Below are 17,563 nucleotides of genomic sequence, written 5' to 3'. Positions count from 1 at the left end.
TGGGGCGAGCGAACGCCGGCGCGGGGTCGAGCGGCGAGCCCGGCGGCGGCGGCAGCCCTGCCAGCCGGGCGATGCGAACGCGGCAGCGGGGCGGTGCTGACGGGAGAGGGGGGCCAGCGAGCCCGGCGGCGGCGGTCGACACCACCCGGCCAGCCCCGCCGAGCCGTGGCGCTGAGCTGGGCCACCCAGCCCCGTCGGCAACCATGAGCGGGCCGAGGCCTGCCTGGCCCCGCCCCGAGCCAGTAAAGCCCGCTATGCCGTGATCCTGTTACTAATTGGCCAATTTGTGAAAGCTGCACACGGATTCTCGCGACGAACGAAAATGCGGCTAATATTCGGGGTGCGGCTTATCTATTGACAAAGACAGCAACATTATCGAGGCACCGGGGGTGCGGCTTATAATCCGTGCGGCTTGTATTCCGTGAAACTACTGTATACAAATAATTATGGTGACAAAATCTATCTCACAATGATCCAGTTAACAATTGACAATATAAAGAATTACATCTGTTAGCAAAGTATTCTTCAGATCTTTAATTAAAACCAATCCTGGGTGATACAGTGCAAACATCTTTATTCTGTGATTTGCCCTTTGTGTCCAATTCCTGCCAAAATTCCCCAGTATATTTGGTGTTCTGTCATGAGTAACAGAAGCATGTCTGAATTATGTAACTCTTATGTTCTTATGAACTGTGAAAAAATAATGTATAGCGTGTTTTCTTGAAAGAACATTCTCTGATAGTAAATTTCATCTTTGATATACTGATAGCCCTTGTGGCCAGAGATTAATTTCTAACTTAGGACATGATAATTCCACAAGCATTAGTCATACCAAAATGTTTAACATTCACAAGAGAGCTTTCTCAATGAACTGCGCACCACCTCAGTTCAATATATTGATGGATCACCACAAGTCAGGTGATACCACTTTTGAACTCCAGAATAAGATTTAGAGCTTTGAAACCTGAAATCAAATACTCTCCAAGAAAGGAAAAGTTAAAACAATTGTTCTCATTAAAAAAAAACATGGTGTTTTTAATTGGAAACGCCTTCAACAACTACTGACTATACAGTCTATCAGGAAAATAGAAGGCAAATATTGTTAACACTTCAGGTCCTGTTCAAACTTGGTTTGTCATTAACATATCAGATGAACCTTAGTTTTGACACACAGAGAATCTCTTTTCCTAAAAAATCCTAAATTAAAAAAAAAGACTGCCAAAGTAAAATAGCTTAGAAAGCTAAAACCATTTTCATTGCAATCAGAATTATTAATGAAAAAAAAGAAAGACTGATTTTTAACCACACATACTTGTGACACAGAAAGGAGCACAAGGCTAATTCTAAGCAGGCAAGCTAATTTTGCACTTTTGAATGTCTCACCTGCTTCTTTATTACAGTTCCCATAGTCTCAAATACTCATTCCTACTAATCCTGGTCACTGGACACCATGGTGTGGGTGCTACAGAGATTTTTCAGTGTGTTCATTTTCTGCCATAATTTTGTGTCAGAGGATTTTTGACACCTATCACCAAGCTATGCCTTACAAGATAGGCTTGTCAGCATTCCAGCAGGCAAATTTTCATCCTACATTAGTGACAATGAGAAATGGTACCGTTTTGAAGCTGACAAACTAAGCTTTGGTTTGTAACTTTGAATAATATTTCTCCCTCTGGAAAATGGCAATTCCCAATTTCCTAGCAAAACAAGCAGTTCCTCTAGGCATAGAAAGATCCAAGAAAACAACACAGCTGTGATTTCCAGGAAAAACAGTGGCTCACAATTCATACTTACTTCTAAACATAATATCTGAACCTAAACCAACAAAAGTTCACTTATTTACTTCAGGCATTTAAAAAGTAGCATCAGAATAAACTATTCATTATTATCATTAACAGGCAATTCTGAATTCATCAATTACTATTAATTCCTGACTTTTAAACATCGGGAAGCACATTCACAATTAACTTTCACTATGCTCATTCAACTGCACATCAAATATGCCCTGAGGATAAAAACTCCTCTTATTGTTTATCAAAAGGTATTATATTACTGCAGTGTACTACATAATATTGTGCAATATCTGTGTAATATGTTGACATATAAGAGTGTGTGCTATATACACAGTATTACAGAGTTTTCTCTACAGAGATTTCTGAAATTGAGGTATACAGACATACACATCTAAGCAAATTCTAAGGCTGAGATTTTGCAGTAAGATCATCTGATGTAAGTTAACATAATTATCTAGTGTCTCTCAGAGTCACTCCTCTTACTTGAGCTTCAGGACACTAAAGAAGCTTTGCAATAACATCTGCAAAATGACAATACGATGTGTATTGTACCTCTCGAGACCTATGAATTCCATCTGACTGTCCTGAGAATAGTTCAACCCAAGATACTGCACAAAACAGCTGTATGACACCTCAAAGCACAAGCTGATGTCAGAAGAAAACTTGTATATTCAAATAAAGTTTTGATCACAACAGAAGTAGTTAAAACTGTTTTCCTATTATGTTGAAGTACATCACTTTCGAGAAGATTGTGATTCATGTTGATATATGCCACTATCAAGTCGTGGTAAAATGAGAGAAAACAGAATGTTTTAATAAACAATAGAATATCTTTAACCATGGATGCACTTCATGCTGTATTTTTCTTTGGAAGAACATCACTGCTTCACATTCAAAATCACAAACATCAAAACAAAGAAAATCAACAGGCAATATTTTTCTTCTATTCTCCCTCCTACCCACCACCATTCAGTAAGACTCTATTACACCAGACAACATATTCTGACCATCATCTAGCATCAACCTGCTTCCAGATGCAGCATCACCATTTTGAATTAATTTTACGTATTATTTTTTTCATCTCCACCCTCATCCACATTCAGCACAGATACTCAGATCTGGAGCCCTCACTTTTAAAGGTCATTTGAGAATCCATGCTTGATCTAGAGCAAAGCAGAAGTCTTTCTGACTCATCTGTGTACCTTCGTGCCCAGAGCTGGTCACCTGCACCCAGTGTTCGAGGCTTCAGTGACAGAGTTTCAAATTGCACATAAGTCTCTTTTGCAAGTTCAGCTTCCTTTGCAGATTTTGGTTTCAAATGAAGTTTTAAAACTTGTAGAGTAAGAAAATATTCAAAGGTAAAACAACCACGCATGCTGCACTGCTGGTCACTATCAGAATAGAAAACTCAGAGCTGCTTTCATCATTTAACCCATCTGTAGAGAAAACAACACACTGCTCTTTTGTAGGTGGCATGCCTTTGGGTGACACACATGCCATATATTGAGTACTAGGTTGCAAACCATCGATTGTGACTTTGTTTTTGTTAGAATCAGTGCTGAGAGGCAACATATCTTTCTCACCATACTTGGAGTACAACACAGTCACAGCAGAATTGCCTGTGGCATTCACAGTTTTCCAAGTTAAGGTCACTCTTTCATCAGTTTCACTGATCACTCTTAGGTTCTTCACAGCAACATTTTGCTCAACTGTACCTGCTGTATTCAATGAAGTATCTTCACCTTTCTTGCTTAAATCTCCAATCTGCTTTTTGCTTCCATTTGACACTGCCTTTGAAACTTTTCTTTCCATCTAACATGAGCCTGGATTGCTTTTTGTCAGTAAATGTCATGCTAGTTGATCTTTCAGTGCTAGCCAGAGCTGTGGTGGTTGGTGTGGTGGGAAGAGGTGTGGCTGTCTGCTCGGATTCCAGCTTGGATTCCTCCTGAGTTATATTCTGCCTCTCAGCCTCTGGCTTCTTCCCATACTTCTGTGGTGACACAGTTGTAGTAATTACACCAACCACTGTGACAGTCACAGCAGCTTCTGACATTCCTGCCAAGTTCTTGGCTTTACATCTGTATTCTCCTGCGGTCCTTGTATGAAATTCCCGTCAAGCTCATTATGGACCATCTGACACCCTCTCCAGGAGTTTCTTGAATTACTATGGGAAAATGCAAAGAACAAAGCATCATTGAATGGGAAGTAAAGAGGAAGTAAACACTATTAGGCTACTTCTTCCCTTTCTGCCAGAAGGAATCACATGTATGAAAATTTTTTACATGAAACACGAGTAAGTCAAAAAACACAACAACCGAAAACAAAATAAAAAAACAAACCAAATGTCTAAAACAACTATGAAATTCCCAGTCATACTTTATTATCAAATAAAGTTCAGTTTGGGTCAAAATGGAAATAAATGTCTGGAGTAATTAGAATACAGTTTGCAGTTTTACTAAGAAAAACAAAACTACATAAAGTGAAATCAAATGTCTTAAAGCTTCTATTGACTCTTAAATACAAGACCCACTGACTTCCTGTGACACCTAACCATGTTACCCATTTGAAACACTATTCAAAATTACTTTTGTCCTAAGATGTTTCAGTTCTCTTATCTTCATCAGTCCTATGACAACTGCTAACTACCTAGCAAGTAGCATCTTTTACAATTAAGTTACTACATAAGTGTCTGTCATAGTAGCTAGAATCATGTAAGACAATTATAGCCTTGAATAATTTGCACACAAAAAATATTAATTTGGAAAATTTTGTCTTTACAGTGCTTTAAGAGTTTACAGAGTTTAAGTCATTCAGATATGACCTCACTGGCTTTAACATGAACATTTTCAAACAAAGGTTCCAGAAAAAAATTCTCCTTTCTACTTTCTAGCCTCTGAGTTAGGGTCCAACTAATCCAAACTCCATTTTCCATTATCCTTCCCCTACTTCATCCATTTCTCTCTTCCACACACATTGTCTTGCAACAGCCCACATCCAGAATCAAACAGTCTGCTGGACCTGTTAAGATTGAGAACTAAACAGAGAATTTCATAACAGCTGTTGCACAGATACGATTGCCAGGTTAACAAAATACATGGTCCATTGTTACTCATTACAATGATCTTAAAGGACAAGCAACCCAACAATTTTTGGTTCTCCCATTTCTGATTAAAGAGCAGTTATACCTGTATAGTTCACTGGAATATTGTCTGACCTATTCCAGGTGAGCTGTGGTGTTGGGTACCCTGTGGCATCACAGCGTAGTAGGACATTGCTGCCCAGCGGGGAGGTGATTTTTGTTGCTGAGGTCATCACAGATGGTTTAAGACACTGCTCTAACTCAGCTCTCTGGAACAAAATTCCTGCCAGGCTCTCAGGTCCACTACATGAAACCAAAGGATCAAGAAGTACAACAGAGGTGTCCACAATTTTGGAAAATTCAATTAGCTTTGAAATGCGACAGTCACAAAACCATGGGTTGTCTGAAAACTGAGACAAGGAGGGAAGAGGAGAAAGAAAAAAAATGTTGTGAGTCAATATATGGATATTGTGATTACAGTATGACATATGACTACCACCAAATACAATCAAGGACAACACTGGACCTATTTTGAGTTAATAATTTCTCTTTCAACTTGTGTTTTTTGTTCAGCTGATTGGTGGGGGAATATTTTTCAGAGGTTAGGGAGAACAGTATGAATGTTTATTAAGCTAAACTTCTTCTTCACAGAAGTTTATGGGAGCACAGTGATGCGTTGGCATAACTTGTGCTTAACTTTGCTATTTATCTACCACATTTAAAACCACTTTGAAAGATGTCTTATGACTGATGATACATTTTCACCTGCCTGTGCCTCCTGGAAAGACAGTTTCTCAGGGCTATTGTTTCGTGTCACTCTCCTCTGCTCTTAGTCCTTCTTTGGGCTCTTACAGCTTGACCTTCTCTGACCCTCTTTTCAATGCTTGAGCAGAACACACTGATTTAAGGGTTTAAGGTTTACATCAGCATCTCTGCCCCTTGAGAAAAGGGATAAAGGCTAAGGAGGAAAAGCTTTAGGCCTACAAAATTTTTATCTGGCTCTGAACTACACCAATGCTGTCAGAAGTTTCTGAAATATATTCAAGAAGATAGCAGAAGAACAGAAAATAGGAAGGACTACAAAACACTGTAATGACTACAATATTTTTATGACGGCACACAAGAACCTTCTCTCTCTTCTGTCAGAGTCAATAACGTTTGTCTCTTGGTTCTAGACTATGAATTAGAAGTTTTTCCCTCTCTGTAAACTTATGATGATGGAAAAGAATAGCCATTTCTGAGGAATATCTGTCTAAATCCTCAGCTGGTATTCATCACTCCACTATGTTGACTTTCATAGGGCAGCAGTGGCTTCAACAGGTAAAATACAACACAGCATATCACTCAGGAGTTCAAGTATTTTCTTATTGAGATTTATACTTTTGAATATGCCTTTCTCATTTTCACCAAATTCTACTAATAAACATAACTTATGGACTGAAATAAGAAATAGTACACAAGGCCTCCTTGCTACTGAATTTACTGATCAGTACCATAAACAAGCCATATAAGTCAAACCATTATTGAAAGAAAAAAAGAGCCCTAAACATCTGCAAATAATTTTCAGAGTGTATTGTTAAGAATTATCAAAACAGCTATTGGAAAAATGATGGCTTGTTCTGGAAAAAAACCTGCAGATGAAAGAATCATGAATAATTAACTGTTTCTTCCTTTTATCACCAGACCAAGATTAGGTTATTTTAAGCACAGTGGTAGTGATTGGTTAAAACGGTGGTAAACCCCAATTAATCCCTGCTCTTTAAAACAAGGCTTGACCTGAAGAGATTCCATGACCTTGACATCAATCCAATTTCAACCCTTCCAGACAGAAGAGATTTAACATCTATTCACTACTCATTGTTTGCGGGCACAGAGAAGTCAAATGAAAGTGCATCAGCAACGCTTTTCCTTAAAAAATCTCCAAAACATAAAAATTTTGCCTGTGAACTATACACATATATTCATAAGGAGAAAAGATACTATACAAGTGTTTTCTATATCTAGGCACATGAACTGCTTGTGCTTATAAAAATTCTGCTCAATCAAGCACATATATGTAACTATTTGTGCTCATCTTTTCAATTAGGGAAGCTCTGCAGAGACAATACTCCTGTAATTTTCTTTTTCTTCTCACTTTCTTGCAATTTTCTCCACTACGTTGAGAAATTTACTGCAGGAAAGGAAGGGGTTTAGTATTGTTTTTTAACCTACATGAAGCACTCAAAAGCCTTTGAAATAGAATCAAAGAATGGTAACATTAGAAAATACCTCTAAGACTATTAAGTCCAATGGCTAACCCAACACTGGCAAATCCAGCACTAAACCATGCCACATTTACATGTCTTTTAAATACCTCCAGGAATGGTCACTCCATCACTTCCCTGAGCCCCCCTTCAGTGAAGGAACTTTTCCTAATATATATACCTACAGAGCTTTCATAATCTCCCAGTGTCCTGAAGAAAAGCCAAAGTCATTATAATAAGTATCAGAAACTGACAAAATGAAAAGAATGATGAAGCAACAATGAACAGTACACAGACTGGATGATTGTTTAGTCCAGTCAGGGTACAGGTTTGATCATCTGAGTGCAGGACAAAATAAGAGTTATGTCAGTCAGCCACTTCATCTTCCCCATCCACATGTTTCCCAATGGAACTGCCTAAAAAAGAAGGACTTAGACAAATATATATAATAAATAGAGCTACACAACTTCCTTCCTTGCCCCCAAAGCGCAGCCCCTCAGTTCATCTGTGTCTTGCCAATATCTGACAGTATTCACATTATTTCTAGCCATTGTAAATCACCAAGTTATGTGAATTCCCAAAATTAAAAGATGAAAGTAGTATTGAGTTGGAAGCAAGATAAAAGACTGAATTTCATTATACTTCAGTTAGTGTTGAAGAGAACAGAAATGTGAATGCAAACCTAGTTTCTAAACTACAAGGGGCATTTTGAATTTTAACAGCCTGTGTTGACTAGATGTTAGAAGTGAGAACAAACACTTGAAAGAATAAAGAAAAGGTAAAAAAAGGAGGGAAATAAGAAAATGGAAAAGATTAGGGAGATTTAATTAAAGAAATAATTTCTTAAGAAGCAAAAATTAAAATAATTATGATAAATCTCTGATGGCACATGTATCTGAGGAGAGAGAATATCTTTATAAACCCTGGATTCTTTTGTAGATATATCAAAGCAGCATGCTGATCTGAGAAAGAAATACTAGCCAAGGCAAAACAAACATTGACAAATATTTATGGCATTTTGATATACCAATGTAGTGTTATTTTAATATAAATTATTAACTATAAATTGCTCAATACTCTTTATTCTAGATTAAGCATATTTTATATTTACTGTCACAATTTATATGTATGCTTGCACATTCAATGGCAAACTTAGGCATATGTGTGTCTGTGCATGCACATTTTTGTAGTCTTCTCAGTAAGCAGGGTTTCCCTGGGCTGGAAAATATGGACTTTAGCTATGAGCAAAATTTCCTCTGTAAATCAGTAACCAGAACCAGACCATAACCTGTGTAACACACTGATTTTCAGTTGCTGCAAAACAGCAAGATGTAAAATATTCACGTTTTGGGCTGATAGAAATATTCACCACAGCTTGGGCCAGCTTACCCCAGGCTCTTTCCAACTGAACCCACACCTACCATTTTGATCCATGGTTCTAAACAGTAAATTCCATATCCAGGACTGTATCACAGCATTCTTACCCCATGGAAATTGCTAAGGGAGTAGTTTCAGGAAAAGCGTTATCTACCCAGTGGCTCAGCATAACAGGTGGGAGCCTGACGGACCTGTAGTATTCCAAATTTTTGGCACCTCTACATGCAACAGAGACAAGATCTCAAATAACTGCCACTCTGTCAAATACTGGACTCTTCTATTCCTCTCAGTGACTCACTAGAGTGCAGCATATGGAAAATGCTGCTATCACCATTCCTGCCAGAAATGTAAATCTCTGTACAGCAGCCAGTGCTGAAATTTAGCTGTGTTTTGGAATCAAAGAATCAGGCTATGGCTCCAGAGGTAACCAAGAGGGCCAGATGAATTCACACACTGGTCCTCCAGTCATTTGTACTGTTTAATTTTCAGCTCACTCCACAGCTGTGTTTTGAGTTGTTCCAAAGGGCACTTTCCAAGACAAAGCCAAACATGGGTCCAGGGACAGTTGGCACTCCAGGGGTTGCCCCCTGAAAGGCTTACGGATGAGACCATTCCAAGGATGGTTCTCTCTGTCTCTCTCTGTTATTTCCCCCGAAGCAAGGGTAGCAGGTTTTGTACCTCCAAAATATTCTGCATGTCTTTCAGCCCTTCAGGCATACAACATACCCCTGTTACTTCATATTCCAAAAGCACAGATGAATGATTTCCAATGCAATTCTCACATAACTTCAGGCAGGTTAGACTGAAGGAAAAACACCCCCATTCCCGGAATTACATTTGAGAGTCACTATAGGATCCTGTAGAGGCCACAGAGAGCCAAAGGCTAAACCTTACAAAGTGTGAAACTGACAGTCAGCTTTAAAGAGTGCTGCTCCTAAACTGTGTGGATGAGAGCCAGAGTGAGCCACTTGGCCAAAGGGCCAGGAATCGTTCCCTAATCCTCTTTCATTTAGCATAGCACATACTCAGTGGAACATCATACAGTGGGAGGTAGTTAAAAAACCCCAGCCTCTTAGTACAGAGATGATGAACTGGAATAAGGAGATGCTAACACACCAGTTCTCTGGCAAAAGTACCATTTGGCTCCTGCAAGAACCCTTTAATTAAACATGGGAAGCCTGAACTTTCTCATACGAGGAAGTGTCTTGAAGCTCAGCAAAGACACTGAAGATAAAATTTCCTCCTGGTGTTAAAAATGTATATTTGCACAAGCCTAAGAGTTTAGGGCCTTGCTGGTTTTGGTCTTGATAATTACGTACACGTGACAATCTTATTTTGCCAAACCAGGAGAGAAGACAGCTCAAGCCATAACTGATTACACTAATTAGAATCTGACTGCTATTTCCTGACTAGACAAAACCAGCATTTATTTACTCTAGGTTCCAGCTTCCAGATGAGTTCTGCAGTGATCCTTCCATGTAGGTACACAGGTCATGCTGAATGCTCCCACAGAGAGTGACTGGAGCACACAGGACACTCTTGAGCATCAAAGCGTGCTATTGTGGGCATCACATTTTAACAGAAACATCTTTTTAAACCTAAAGGTGTCCAAAGGGAACCTCTAACTATGGTAGAAAATGAAAAGAAAATAAAAATACCACATACAGCAAAATAATGCCAAACCAAAACCAAACAAATAAAAAAATCATCAAAACCAAACCAACCAAAAAAATTCAAACAAAAAATAACCAACCAAAAAACCCAAAAGAAAACAAAAACCCACCACAAAATCCTTTACATTATATTAGAAGCTGGTTGAAGAAATTGTGTGGTTAGTTATGATGGCAAATAGGGAAGAAAAACTTATGAAAGATTACTACACGAGATGGTGATTAGTTTTTCTGTATGCCCATGCCCTGTAGGACAAGAGGTAATCAGCTTAGTTTGCAGTAAGGGAGATTGAGGTTAGATATTAGGAGAAACTTTCTCATTACCCTGATAGATAAGCACTGAAGGAGGTTACCATGGAAGGCTCTGGGGTGGTCTGGCCACAGGTTTAAGAACAGACTTTACCAGAATGGCTCAGCTCCTCTGGATCTGTATCCCAGTAGGCCAGGTCCTTCCTGACCACATACCTCTGTGATCCCTATCTGCAGCTCAGAGGATGAGGAGGAGAATATCTGTGGGATGCACTTCTTTCTCAGACTCCAGCAAACCCAGTAGTGAAAGGAGAGCTATCAGAAAGAAAGAACTAACACTCAATGGAGTCTAAATAAACTTGTCAAAATAACCCATGACATAAAGAGCACTGCACTTTCTAATCTCCAGAGAAAGGGGATGTTTTCTTATCCACTATAGAGTTTCTTACGTAGCAAGCACTGCCTATCTGCATTGGGATATACTCATAGAGAGGTATGATGTGAATGAAAAAAAGAAATCAGTTACTTCATTCACAAGATAAAAGTACCCAAGGTAAATTTACTCCATGTAACACAAGGAAAGTACTACCTGGCATTTTGTATGCTCAGGTGCAAAAGGTTGCACAGAGCCCCCCTTAGCGCCTAACAGTAAAAGAAAAAAAAATAAGAGAAGTAAGGTTCTGTTTAAACCCTGTGTGTGTTCCTCTCTGGAGACATATTGTAGCGGTTTTGGTTTGCTAATTTGCTAACATTTGGTTAATGTACTAATTTATGTGGTGGGTTTAGTGTTGGCTAAATTGTTAGTGCACTTATTAGAATTATTTACTTATTTTTTGTTGTGACATAGGATTAGGAGGAAGGCATAGTAGACTTAAACTTTAAAGTGTATAAAGAAGAACTTTATTAATAGAACTAAAAGAATAAAAAGAATTAGAATAAAATTTTAGAATTTTTCTCTCTGTTACATTTTTTTAATTGACTATGTATAGAAACAATTTAGACAGTTTATTACTTCTAGAATAGGTTGTAGGGGTTTTTTTTTTAGTTTACTTAGGGACAAGGAGGTTTTTTGTTATGTTATGGAGACTTTTACAAGAATATAGTTTTTTGTGGTTTTTAATTTTATGAATACTAGCTGTTGGGAACTCATAATTATGAAGTTTCTCTTTGTAGCTTTTTTATAGCTATATTTATGGGCTCTGTTAATTTACAGGGTACTATTTTAAGGATGAACTGTAAAGGTTTTATTTATTTATTTTTGAGATTATTTTTATTTTGGGGAAAGAGGCATTTTTCTTTTTGAGGGGGTGAAGGGTTGTTTTCAGTTTTGTTTTGGTTTTTTTGTTCAAATTTTTAATGGGATTATAGTTACTTTAATAGCTGCTTGTTTAGCATTGATGTTTTTGCTTATGTTTACAATGTGAACACATTCTAATTTTTTTCTATGATTTGTAGGGATATTTAGCATATTATAGTTTACAACTATGATTTACAAAAGAATTTTACCTTAAGACTAAGGATTTAAATTTTTTTTTCTTATTTGGGGCTTGACTTTTTCTTTGTTGATTGTGGTGGTTTTGTGTTGTCATTTTTACACTCTTACCTATCTTTTTTTTTTTTTACATGAGAGAGGACTGAAGGTCTGTAAACTTTATTTGTGCACTAGAAGAGTTAATATTTTGCCTAAGGTTTGCAGAGTCCTGCTATCTCTGCTGGATGGTGGTTGGAGCTGTTTATGGTGGGGAACTTCTCTCTCCAAAGGTTGGAAAGTAAGAGGGTTTTTTCTCAGACTTGTGCATTTTTAACAGATGTGTTCACAGAGGTGTGTTCAGCTTTCTCAGTGGTTTAACCAGTTGTCAGTTCTCAAAACTAATCACTGATCGGTTTTTGTCAGACACGAGGGACACTCTTACAGTTTTTCTTAGAAAAATAATTTTCGTGGGTGGCTTCTTCTTTCCTTATTTAATGTCAAATGCACAAAACCAGCACACCTGTGTTAAAACACAGTTGTAGTTCATAACACAAAATGGTCCAAGGGTCACATCCCAGGCCCTCAAAGAACTCTATGTTCGCACCAGAGGGTTTGCCAGGACTACAGGAGGCTGGAAAAACGTCTGCACCAAGGAAGCCTGCAAGTGATTCCCAGCGTTAAGGGGAGAGAAGTGTGTGTGAGGGTTTAAGATTTTTTGGTGTTTTTTTTGTGTCAGGGGTTACTTTTTTTTCTTAGTTCCTTTGTTTTGTCTGAAGTGCTGAGAACAATATAAGGCCAGGAAACCAATAAACCTTATGAGATCATGAAGATTAGATCTAGCACAATCAGCTCCCACTTTACAGCCTCCTGTAGTCTTTAGTGTGGGGACAGGGAAAGGAGTACTGAGATTAACTTACTTTTACAGCTTTTACTCCTTTTTTTTTTTTTAATCCTGAATAAATGAAAACCCATTAATGATGCAAGCCTACAGTTTATGCTTATAAACTGTATATATGCTTATATGCTTATAAGACTACGATGTTTATGAAGTCACGCAGCCTACTTGCATCTATTAATTTACTTATATAAAATATGATCTGAATTAGAGTTTCAAGCTGCAGCTGCTGCTGCAAACAAAGCAGCTGAACAAATGGACACTGAATACTGGGGGTTTGGATCAAGAAATTGGAAATACTGGGCAGTACAATGCAGGACAGATCTTTACCAGTGCACAGAATTACTGCAGTAGAGACAGCAAGCAGGTTCTCCTCCCTTCCACCTGCTGCATTACAAACACATCAAAATGTGCACTTATATGTAAACAGTGACAGAAAAGAACAGTATTGATAGAACTGTTCCAGCCTGAGACTGAAGAAGAAAAAGGGTTACCCTGGCAAGACTAGGAAGTGGAGACAAAGTGTCAGATAAAGCACAGTGCCACAAAGAGAACTGATGCAATTGCATACTAGAGAAGGGGATCAAATTATGAAAAAAAAATCAATCTTACTAAATCATTCTTAAATACTTACCTCAAACACTGTAAAAAGTACCGTGACTATCTAGTGATGAGACTCCTATTCTCTCTCATATTCAATATGTAAATTGCGAAAAACTTCAGGGTAAAGTCAGCTTTACAGTAATGCAAGGTCAACAGAGGTCCCAGGGAGACCAGAGTTACCCTATTTTGAGCCACCAACACTATCTGCAGCATTGTGCCACAGGACAGGCTTTATATGAGCATCAGCTTTAGTTGCTTACTTGGCTTGGGAGCCTCTGGAAAAAAGCAGTTGCAAAAGACATGCTTACAGCTGCAAACACATACAAAGATGAGGGAAGTGTCACCAGGAATAGAATGTAAGTCCTGTATTTATATAGCTACTGAATGGCCCGTATGCCTGCAAACTGGATTCTCATAGCTTTTACTTCTGTTTTATAGCTGTGAGATAACAACACACACAGAGGTCACTATCTTCATTTCATGGTTTTCTGTTACCAGTAGAAATTAAATAAATTACCACAGAGCAAACTACAAGAGTGACCTGGGTAAAACCCCTCTCCTGAATCCTAGGCTGGTCCCCTAACCACTCTCACTTGCAATTTAATGTTCAGGTGTATTTCAGTGATGAATGAGACAGACTGTTCAACATACCCAAGATTACTCTCTGTGTCACCAGAATATCTGTGTTCTTGGATCACGATAGCTCCTGAAAAGGGGGGCCAAATGTCCATGAGGTCTGATGGCAAGGTGGTCAGTTTGTTGCTGGATAGGTCCAGGTAGGTCAGGTTTCTCAGATATCGGCCAGCGTCAGCAGGAATGCTGGTCAGTTTGTTGTTAGTGAAGATCGAGAGTCCGTAAATTGGGCATCTCTGCCAGGGATTCCCACGGGAAAAGTTTGAAAGCAGATTACCATCCAGCCTCAGCTCATGCAGTTGTTCAAGTTATAGAAGCTGCTGATATCAATGTGGCTACACAGTTGTAAGTGACCCACAGGTATTTGAGATCTACCAGGTAGTAGAAGGCTTCAGTCGGAATCCTTCGTATGACAAGTTTTCTCTATACGGAGTTTCACAGTATCCACAGGAACATTCACAGGGATCTCATACATGTCAGGGTCATTACAGAGTACAGACCTTAGCAAGAGGAGAAAAGAAAAAAAAAAAGAGGGAGAGAAATATATTTACATTTATTTTATCAGAAATTTGAATTTCAGATTTAAATGCAAATGCTGTAACTTTCTGCAACACTACGACCAGAACTAAGGACATGGAATCAATAATTGTTGTCTGCATTTAAAAGTTGAACAAACTCCTCAAACATGGAGTGTCAAAGGACAAAAAGAATGCAAACCAGAACTGATCCTTTCACATGAAATCTAGATTTGCTTTATTCTAACGCATGTAAGCAATATTCTCTATCCACCCCTAACGCTACTGACAACTGAAAGACAAAAGCCATTGTACAAGGAATAATAAATAATAAATTCAAAATTAAGATTATTCTAATTTTCTGTATGATGAAGATTCAAAGTATTTTCTATACTTACCTTTCAGAATAGACCTGAAATTGAAAATATACCAAAGAAAATTCAGGTAAAGAAGAGCTTTCTAGCCCTCTTTTTGATGTCTGTGCACAAATTACTTGCTTTATAGAGATGAAAAGAACTTTCTGCTCACAATGATTTCACGCGCAAATGAGATTTCTCAGCATTTTCAGTTATTTGATTTCAGGAAACAATTTCTTTAGGGTATATTGTTTGCACATACTAGCTTGAAGACTCCCCTGCCTTCAGTACGTCTATCCTTAATTTTTCTCCCCTTTTTCTCTAGATTATTCCTCTGTTTTACTTTTTCCTCATGCAGCTTATACCACATAGGCTATGGCAATAAATAGCAATGACAAAGAGTATGTCCTAAAATTGACTCGATAATACCAGGTCACCACATTTCAAATTAACTTCCTTACTATCAAAAGTTACATGATTTACTGCAGATTAAAAAAATAATAAGAAACTACTGTATTATTTAAACCAGAATCACCTTACACTAGTTAACTAGTTTGTAGAAATAGAAAGGATATTGCAATAGTAGGAATGACATGGAGCAGAAACAAATTTCTTCCTGCAAAAAATTAATTTAGAGTAGCTATTTGCTAAGTACAAAGCCATAATCACCATCTGCTCCTGTTCAGGAATCTGCTAGCCATAGAACGCGAATGTCAAATATGCCTTCATTGCAACTATGTAGAAATTTGTTTGCAATGCCTGAGAAGTTATCTCCAATTTCTTCAACATTTTTCCTCATAAAATTGCTTATATAACAAATGATAAAATCTATACCTTGTCCAGTGCCATCACTTCTGCCATGGTAAACGCAAGTGCATTTGTGAAGGACAAAAGCCATGAACTTCTTCAAAAAAACTCATTAAGAGGTAGAAGAAAATAAACAGATACATGGTTTCCTCCCAGAAGGCACAGACATGAAAAAATGTGAAAGTTTTATTCCTAGGCACTCATGTGCAGTGTGCTACGAAGGTGAATGTAGCCATCCATTTAGTAACAGCAGATTACAGCAGATTAGCCGAGATCTGTAGTTGCTTAACCTTCAAATGTATCCTGAATGCATCAGTTAAACCTTCTTTATTCTGAAAGAACACACTCTGCTTCAAATCACATCCAACCATGTTCCAAGGTTGTTTTAATATGTAGATTATAAAGTTAGTGTGTTAATAAAATATCTCTTTCTTCTCCTAAGAGGCAGTGCATATATTATACTGTCTATAAGGGTTCCAAGGTTCCTGAAGGAAATCTAGTACACCATGAGGATATTGCATGGCATTTTCTTAATACGAAAATTGCAAATTATAGGAAGCCTAGATTCCAGAGCTTTAAAAAATCCCATAAAAGAGGGTTTTGCCAAAAATACCTAATATACCTTTAAATAAATTTTACACCTGCAAAGCCAAACTGCATATGTGCACACACATAATAGTTGAATCTAAATCTATACAGTCCATCTTTTCACCCTGAATAAATCCATTGCTCATACTAACAAAGGTATTTGAAATAAACATCAGACCTATATAAACACAAGACTGACTTAGAAGTGATGAGAAATTACCATAAATATTTACTCAGTTTTATAGGCCTCCGAAGTGTGAAGCTTTAGGGTATATTTTGTCATATTTTCAGGATTTGCTGTGCAGTCACAAGCACTAGAAACATACTACAGTAGTTTCACGAATACAAGCCGCACGGATTATAAGCCGCACTTCCGGTGCCTCGACAATGTTGCTGTCTTTGTCAATAGATAAGCCGCACCCCGAATATTAGCCGCACTTTCGTTCGTTCGCGAGAATCCGTGCGCAGCTTTCACAAATTGGCCAATTAGTAACAGGATCGCGGCATAGAGGGCTTTACTGGCTCGGGGCGGGGCCAGGAAGGCTCGGCCCGCTCATGGTTGCTGACGGGGCCGGCCGGGTGGTGCTGCAGCCGCCGCCGGGCTCACTGGCCCCCCTCTCCCGTCAGCACCGCCTCGCCGCTACGTTTACGTACTCGCCCTGCCGGCGGGCCAGCCACTGCCGCCGCTGGCAGGCATGCCGGCCACCTCGCCGCTGCGTTGTTTACGTAGTCGCCCTGCCGGCGGACCAGCCACTGCCGCCGCTGGCAGGCATACCGGCCGCCTCGCCGCTGCGCTGTTTACGTAGTCGCCCTGCGGCGGGCCAGCCACTGCCGCCGCTGGCAGGCATGCCGGCCACCTCGCCGCTGCGTTGTTTACGTAGTCGCCCTGCCGGCGGACCAGCCACTTGCCGCCCGCTGGCAGGCATACCGGCCGCCTCGCCGCTGCGCTGTTTACGTAGTCGCCCTGCCGGCGGACCAGCCACTGCCGCCGCTGGCAGGCATGCCGGCCGCCTCGCCGCTGCGTTGTTTACGTAGTCGCCCTGCCGGCGGGCCAGCCACTGCTGCCGCCGCCGGGCTCGCTGGCCCCCCCTCTCCCGTCAGCACCGCCCCGCTGCCGCGTTCCCTAGCCCTGCCGGCGGGCTGCCGCCGCCCGGCTCGCCGGCCGCGCCGCGTTCCCTAGCCCTGCCAGTGGGGCCAGCCACTGCCGCCGCCGCCGGGCTCGCTGGCCCCCCTCTCCCGTCAGCACCGCCCCGCTGCCGCGTTCCCTAGCCCTGCCGGCGGGCT

The 17,563-nt window shown here is 39.7% G+C and overlaps 1 protein-coding gene across 1 annotated transcript; it reads right to left on the bottom strand.

Annotated features, from left to right (window-relative positions):
• Positions 1–2,892: 2,892 nt before the first annotated feature.
• LRIT3 (leucine rich repeat, Ig-like and transmembrane domains 3) lies at positions 2,893–15,834 on the bottom strand. The gene is given in 15 exon segments (XM_033059336.1): positions 2,893–3,125; positions 3,128–3,587; positions 3,589–3,885; positions 3,887–3,957; positions 4,979–5,282; positions 9,102–9,119; positions 9,535–9,561; positions 14,079–14,216; positions 14,218–14,274; positions 14,277–14,317; positions 14,320–14,346; positions 14,349–14,427; positions 14,429–14,516; positions 15,721–15,761; positions 15,763–15,834. Coding segments are annotated over 15 exon segments (1,953 nt in total).
• Positions 15,835–17,563: the final 1,729 nt, after the last annotated feature.

Source organism: Catharus ustulatus, chromosome 5, assembly GCF_009819885.2.
Source record: "Catharus ustulatus isolate bCatUst1 chromosome 5, bCatUst1.pri.v2, whole genome shotgun sequence".
In the NCBI taxonomy this organism is placed as follows: Eukaryota; Metazoa; Chordata; class Aves; order Passeriformes; family Turdidae; genus Catharus; species Catharus ustulatus.
This window is presented reverse-complemented; position numbering and strand designations above follow the sequence as displayed.